This window comes from Athene noctua, chromosome 38, assembly GCF_965140245.1.
Source record: "Athene noctua chromosome 38, bAthNoc1.hap1.1, whole genome shotgun sequence".
Taxonomy (NCBI): Eukaryota; Metazoa; Chordata; class Aves; order Strigiformes; family Strigidae; genus Athene; species Athene noctua.
In genome coordinates, this window is record NC_134074.1 from 489,003 (window position 1) to 496,729 (window position 7,727).

Consider the following 7,727-nt stretch of genomic DNA (forward strand, 5'->3'; position numbering starts at 1 on the left):
AATTTGTCCACCCCCACACAAAAATAACAACAGAAAAGAGGACCCAAAAAAAAAAAAGACAAAAAAAAAACCAAAAAAACCCAAAAAAAACCCAAAAAAAACAAAACAAAAAAAAACACAAAAGAAACACAAAAAAAACAAAAAAAAAAAAAAAAAAAAAACAAAACAAAAAAAAAGCGGGGGAGAGGACTGGGGAGGGAACTGGGGGGACTGGGAGGCCCAGTAAGGGTGGAGGGGGGGGAACTGGGAGCCCCAGTAAGGGCAGAGGAGGGGGAACTGGGAGCCCCAGTAAGGGCAGAGGAGGGGGAACTGGGAGCCCCAGTAAGGGCAGAGGAGGGGGAACTGGGAGCCCCAGTAAGGGCAGAGGAGGGGAACTGGGAGCCCCAGTAAGGGCAGAGGAGGGGTGACCAGTCTGAGGGAACTGGGACGGACTGGGAGGCCCAGTAAGGGTGGAGGAGGGGGAACTGGGAGCCCCAGTAAGGGCAGAGGAGGGGGAACTGGGAGCCCCAGTAAGGGCAGAGGAGGGGGAACTGGGAGCCCCAGTAAGGGCAGAGGAGGGGTGACCAGTCTGAGGGAACTGGGGGGACTGGGAGGCCCAGTAAGGTGGAGGGAGGTGAACTGGGAGGCCCAGTAAGGGGAGAAGTGGGGTGACCAGTTTGAGGGAACTGGGGGGGACTGGGAGGCCCAGTAAGGGTGGAGGGGGGGGAACTGGGAGGCCCAGTAAGGGGAGAAGTGGGGTGACCAGTTTGAGGGAACTGGGGGGAACTGGGACTCCCACTAAGAGCAGAACTGGGGTCACTGGGGTGCCCAGTAAGAGGGAACTGGGGGACACTGGAGTCCCCAGTAAGGTGGAAACTGGGGCTCCCAGCAAGAGGGAAACTGGCCTAAACTGGGCGCCCGCTAAGGGGAAACTGGCCTAAACTGGGGCGCCCGCTAAGGGGGAAACTGGCCTAAACTGGGGCGCCCGCTAAGGGGGAAACTGGCCTAAACTGGGGCGCCCGCTAAGGGGGAAACTGGCCTAAACTGGGGCGCCCGCTAAGGGGGAAACTGGCCTAAACTGGGGCGCCCGCTAAGAGGGGAACTGGGCTAAACTGGGGCGCCCACTAAAGGGGAAACTGGCCTAAACTGGGGCTCCCATTAAGGGGAAACTGGCCTAAACTGGGGCGCCCACTAAGAGGGGAACTGGCCTAAACTGGGGCGCCCACTAAGGGGGAAACTGGCCTAAACTGGGGCGCCCACTAAGGGGGAAACTGGCCTAAACTGGGCGCCCACTAAGGGGGAAACTGGCCTAAACTGGGGCGCCCACTAAGGGGGAAACTGGCCTAAACTGGGGCGCCCACTAAGGGGGAAACTGGCCTAAACTGGGGCGCCCAGCAATAGGGAAACTGGGCTAAACTGGGGCGCCCAGCAATAGGGAAACTGGGGGTCCCAGTAAGGAGGGGACTGGGCTAAACTGGGGCTCCCAGCAATAGGGAAACTGGGGCTCCCAGTAAGAAGGGGACTGGGCTAAACTGAGGCTCCCAGTAAGAAGGGACTGGGCTAAACTGGAGCTATCAGCAAGAGGGGGACTGGGCTAAACTGGAGCTATCAGCAAGAGGGGGACTGGGCTAAACTGGGGCTCCCAGTAAGAAGGGGACTGGGCTAAACTGGGGCTCCCAGTAAGAAGGGGACTGGGCTAAACTGGGGCTCCCAGTAAGAAGGGGACTGGGCTAAACTGGGGCTCCCAGTAAGAAGGGGACTGGGCTAAACTGGGGCTCCCAGTAAGAAGGGGACTGGGCTAAACTGGGGCTCCCAGTAAGAAGGGGACTGGGCTAAACTGGGGCTCCCAGTAAGAAGGGGACTGGGCTAAACTGGGGCTCCCAGTAAGAAGGGGACTGGGCTAAACTGGGGCTCCCAGTAAGAAGGGGACTGGGCTAAACTGGGGCTCCCAGTAAGAAGGGGACTGGGCTAAACTGGGGCTCCCAGTAAGAAGGGGACTGGCTAAACTGGGGCTCCCAGTAAGAAGGGGACTGGGCTAAACTGGGGCTCCCAGTAAGAAGGGGACTGGGCTAAACTGGGGCTCCCAGTAAGAAGGGGACTGGGCTAAACTGGGGCTCCCAGTAAGAAGGGGACTGGGCTAAACTGGGGCTCCCAGTAAGAAGGGGACTGGGCTAAACTGGGGCTCCCAGTAAGAAGGGGACTGGGCTAAACTGGGGCTCCCAGTAAGAAGGGGACTGGGCTAAACTGGGGCTCCCAGTAAGAAGGGGACTGGGCTAAACTGGGGCTCCCAGTAAGAAGGGGACTGGGCTAAACTGGGGCTCCCAGTAAGAAGGGGACTGGGCTAAACTGGGGCTCCCAGTAAGAAGGGGACTGGGCTAAACTGGGGCTCCCAGTAAGAAGGGGACTGGGCTAAACTGGGGCTCCCAGTAAGAAGGGGACTGGGCTAAACTGGGGCTCCCTGTAAGAAGGGGACTGGGCTAAACTGGGGCTCCCAGTAAGAAGGGGACTGGGCTAAACTGGGGCTCCCAGTAAGAAGGGGACTGGGCTAAACTGGGGCTCCCAGTAAGAAGGGGACTGGGCTAAACTGGGGCTCCCAGTAAGAAGGGGACTGGGCTAAACTGGGGCTCCCAGTAAGAAGGGGACTCGGCTAAACTGGGGCTCCCACTAAGGGGGAAACTGGGCTAAACTGGGGCTCCCACTAAGGGGGAAACTGGGCTAAACTGGGGCTCCCACTAAGGGGGAAACTGGCCTAAACTGGGGCTCCCAGCAAGAGGGAAACTGGCCTAAACTGGGGCTCCCAGCAAGAGGGAACTGGCCTAAACTGGGGCTCCCAGCAAGAGGGAAACTGGCCTAAACTGGGGCTCCCAGCAAGAGGGAAACTGGCCTAAACTGGGGCTCCCAGCAAGAGGGAAACTGGCCTAAACTGGGGCTCCCAGCAAGAAGGGGACTGGGCTAAACTGGGGCTCCCAGTAAGAAGGGGACTGGGCTAAACTGGGGCTCCCAGTAAGAGGAAACTGGGCTAAACTGGGGCTCCCACTAAGGGGGAAACTGGCCTAAACTGGTCCCTCAGCGCGACGCCAACCCGGCCTCCCAGTCTCCCCGACCAGTTTGTGTGGAAAGGGAAGGGGGGGGGGGGGGCCCTCCCAGTAACCCCCAACTGGTCCTCCCAGTCCCTCCTCCCCCCCCCAACCCCCCCAATAGGGGCGGGGCCAACCCACCCATAAGGGGCTGAAAGAGGAGGGGGGGGGGGGGAAGGCCCAAAAGCTTGCACACCCCCCCCCCTTTAATAAATATTAAAAAAAAACCCGGAAAAAAAGGTAAAACCCATAAAACTAATTTTAAAAATTAAAGCGGCGGGGTCTTACCTGTCAGAAGAAAAAAAAAAATTTTTTTAAAATAATAATTTGGAGGGGGGGGGGTCGGTGTCCGTCACCCCCCCCCCCGCGCTCCGGCGAGGCCCAAAGCGGCGGCGGCGACGCGCATGCGCGCTGCGGGGGGGGGGGGGGGACGTACAGCGGCGCAACGCAACTTGACGTCAAGCCCCTCCCCTTCTCGCTAAGCCCCACCCCTTCCCCCTTTTTTTAATTTTGCCTTAACCCTTTACCCTTCGCTTTCCCATTGGTTCACCCTCAGCCGTCAATCAAAACAGCGAGGGTTGGTTGTCGCTTGTGGAGGGATAAGGGGAAAAAGGAGGCGGGTCTCTACCCGGAAGTTCATGCTTAAAGAGCCAATGAGGAGCCACGGTTTGAGGGGGCTTTAGGGGTGGCTTGGGAGGTGCCTGAAGGCGGAGGCAGGCGGTGGATGGGGCAGCCCTGAGCGGCCGCCATTTTGTAAAGGGGGTTAAAAATAAAAAGGCGCGGATGGAGGGGGGGGGGCCTTGAGGGTTTGGCCGCTACGGCCGGGCTTGAGCGCGGTGGAAAGAAATATTTTAAAGAAAAAAATAATAAAAATACACAAAGCAACCAGAAAATCGGTTTAAAAAAAATAATAAAAAGGCGAAAAGGAACCGCGAGAGGGGAAAAAGGGGAAGCGGTGCGGGTGCGGGGGGGGAAAAAAAGCGCTGAATAAGGCTCCCCCCCCCCAGGTGTATAATGAGCCTGAGGGAAGTTTTTTTGGGTTTTTTTTTGTTTTTTGAGGGAGATTTGGGAGGTTTTTTTCCAGCCAAATCGCGATTTGTGTGGGGAAGTGGTGAGTTTTCCTGGTTTGAGTTTAAAAAAATAAATAAATCGAGGGGGTGTGGCGGTTTTATGGCATTTTTAGGGCTCAAAATGGGGTTTTTCAGGGAGATTTGGGGCATGTTCGCCACCAAACTTCAATTTGGGTGGAGAAATGTTGAATTTTCCTGATTTACATTTAAAAAATAAATTGAGGGGGTTGTGGCGATTTTATGGCATTTTTAGGGCTCAAAATGGGATTTTTCAGGGAGATTTGGGGCATGTTCGCCACCAAAACTTCAATTTGGGTGGAGAAATGTTGGATTTTCCTATTTTAAATTTAAAAAAAAATTTAGGGGGTTGTGGCGATTTTATGGCATTTTTAGGGCTCAAAATGGGATTTTTCAGGGAGATTTGGGGCATTTTTGTCACCAAAACTTCAATTTGGGTGGAGAAATGTTGGATTTTCCTGATTTTAATAAAATAAATAAAATTTGAGGGGGATTGTGGGCATTTTATGGCATTTTTAGGGCTCAAAATGGGATTTTTTTCAGGGAGATTTGGGACATTTTCGTCACCAAAACTTCAAATTGTGTGGAGAAATGTTGCATTTTCCCTATTTTAATAAAATAAATAAAAAATTGGGGGGGATTGTGGCCATTTTTTGGCATTTTTAGCCCTAAAAATTTGATTTTTGAAGGAGTTTTTGCGCACGTTCTTTACCCAACCTTCCCTTTTTTGTGTGTAAACACCAAATTTTACCTTTTTATTAAAATAAAAAGCAATTGTGGGGGTTTTGTCCGTTTTAAGCTTTTTTTTTGGTGATTTTTTAAGGAGTCTCGGGGCAGATTCTCGACCCCAATTTCCCCTTCCAGCAGTTAAAAGCTCCGTTTTCCTATTTTTTTTCCCCAAAAAAAACCCCCAATTTCCAGGGGATTTGGGGCGATCAGAATTAATTCTTTTTAAGGAAACGGGTCTTTCCAAAAACCACCACTTTCGCAGCCCACAAAAAGCCTCAAAATTGACCCAAAGTCCCCCCCTCCAAGTGGCTTTTTTTTGTTAAAAAAAAGGGCAAGAAAATCCGTATTAGATAATTTCGGGGAAAAAAATGGGGTTAATAAAAACTCAAGAAAAATCCGTATTTCGTGATTTTTGATAAAAATAGAGTTTAAGACTGTCAGCAAATCCCCTCAAAAAATAAAAAAAAATCGGGTTTTAAGCCTTAAAATCAGGTTTTAAGCCCCTCAAATACAACTACGCCGAAATGCCTCAAAAAACGCTGTTTTTTGGTTAACAAAAAGCCAAAAATATAATTTCTGACAAAAACGGGGTGAAGATTGCGACCAAGCCCTCTCAAGCGACGAGTTTTAAACTCCCCAAACAGCTCCTAAATCCCCCAAAATTGAGTTTTTATATCAGCAAAAAATAAGAAAAATCATAATTAACAATTTTTGACAGGGTTGGGGTCACGATTTTAACCAAACTCTCTCAAAATATCACTTCAAAACGCTCAAAACAGCACCCAAATCCCCCCAATGTTTACTTTTTTTTTTTTTTTTAAGCGGGAAATGGGAAAAAAAAATCCGACTTTACCATTTTGGAGGAAATTGGGGTCAAACTTGAGGCCAAAACCCCCGAAAAAAAGTTTGAAACCAAGAAATAACCGGAAAACGGCACAAAAATTCCCTCCGATTGTGGCTTTTTTTTCTAAAAAAAAAATGGTAATTAACCAATCCCTGAGGAAATTTGGGTCAAAATTCTGCGTAAAATCTCTCAGATTTGTGTCAAGACTCGAAATAAGACCCAAATCCCCCCAAAATTATGGTTTTTGTTGTTAAGGAAAAGGGTAATAAAAGGAAAAAAAATAAAAATAAATTTTTTTTGGGGTAGCAAAAGGAAAAAAAAAATTGAAAAATTAACCACCGGGAACAGAAATTGAGGTTGAAATTGTTCCCAAAACGCCCCAAAAAATTAAATTTTCAACTCAAAGTAGCTTAAAACAGCCCCCAACCCCCCAAAATTCACATTTTTATTAATGAAAGGCAGGAAAAAAAAAAAAGATAATTTTTATTTTTCCTCCAAAAAGCTAAATCGGGGTTCAAATTGGGGCCGAACCGCCCCCCAAAAAAATCATTTTTAAACCCAAAATCGCACCCAACTCCCCCCACAATGAGTCTTTTTACCGAACTTCCCTCTAAATTAACCGTTTTCCTGCAAAATTAACCCAAAAACCAAGAGTTTGAAATATTTCTCCCCGGAGCCGCCGAGGCAAATCCGCTCGTTGAGGGAAAAATTTAAATAACCAAAAAAATGTATAAAAAAACCCCAAAATAATTAAAATTAAAATAAAAACCCCCCAAGCAGGCTTTTTTTCCTAAAATCGTGATTTTTAAACAAAATATTTTAAACCGGTTTTTTTCCTTTTTTTTACCCAAAAACCAAAATTTAAACCCTACTGCGCGTCTTCGCCTTCCTGTTCCAAAAAAAAAAAAAAAAAAAAAAAGACAAAAAACGGGGTAAAAAAACCCTTTTCCGAGCGTTTTTTTACCCCGGAAAAACCTCGCAATGACAATTTATTGATAAATAACCCCAAAAAAACTTGAAAAAAATTGGCTTAACCCCCGATTTTTGTGATTTTTAACCAAAAATCCGTAACGACGTTTTTCCCGCACCCGAAAAAAAAAAATCAACCGCCGCGTTTGGCCCAAAACCGTCTTTTTTTTGCGGCAAAAACGCATCAAAAAGTAGCAAAAATCTTAAATTTTGGGGGAAAAAAAGACCAAAACGGGGCATTTTGGATGGGCGTGGCTCGAGGGGGCGTGGCACCGCCGCCATGTTGGGTCTTGGCTGTGTAACCAACCCCCCCCCCCCCAACGTGGCCTATGGAGCGTTGGCCAACGTCAACGTCTTTGACCCAAGGCCTTGGCCGACGCGTTGGCCAACCTCTTGGCCGACGCGTTGGCCAACCTCTTGGCCGACGCGTTGACCCAAACTCTTGACCCAACATCTGGGCCAACCTCTTGGCCGACGCGTTGACCCAAACTCTTGACCCAACATCTGGGCCAACCTCTTGGCCGACGCGTTGACCCAAACTCTTGACCCAACATCTGGGCCAACCTCTTGGCCGACGCGTTGACCCAAACTCTTGGCCGACGCGTTGGCCCAAACTCTTGACCCAACATCTTGGCCGACGCATTGGCCCAACATCTTGGCCAACGCATTGGCCCAACATCTTGGCCAACGCATTGACCCAACATCTTGGCCAACGCATTGACCCAACATCTTGGCCAACGCATTGACCCAACATCTTGGCCAACGCATTGACCCAACATCTTGGCCAACGCATTGACCCAACATCTTGGCCAACGCATTGACCCAACATCTTGGCCAAACTCTTAGCCAACGCGTTGACCCAAAGCCTTGGCCAACATCAACATCTTTGACCAAACCCTTGGCCAACGTCAACCAACGTCTTGGCCAAAGCGTTAACCAACGTCAACATCTTTGACCGTCTTGGCCAACACCTTGGCCAACGTCAAAGTCTTTGACTAAAGCCTTGGCCAACGTCTTGGCCAACGCGTTGGCCAACGTCAT

The 7,727-nt window shown here is 49.7% G+C and overlaps 1 protein-coding gene across 1 annotated transcript in view; it reads right to left on the minus strand.

The window, feature by feature from the left end:
• CHD8 (chromodomain helicase DNA binding protein 8) overlaps positions 1-7,727 on the minus strand; it is a 60,243-nt gene extending 52,516 nt beyond the window's left edge. Inside the window, exon 1 of the mRNA XM_074931039.1 lies at positions 7,668-7,727. Within this exon, the coding sequence (XP_074787140.1) occupies positions 7,668-7,727 (60 nt within the window). The remainder of the gene's footprint in view (positions 1-7,667) is intronic.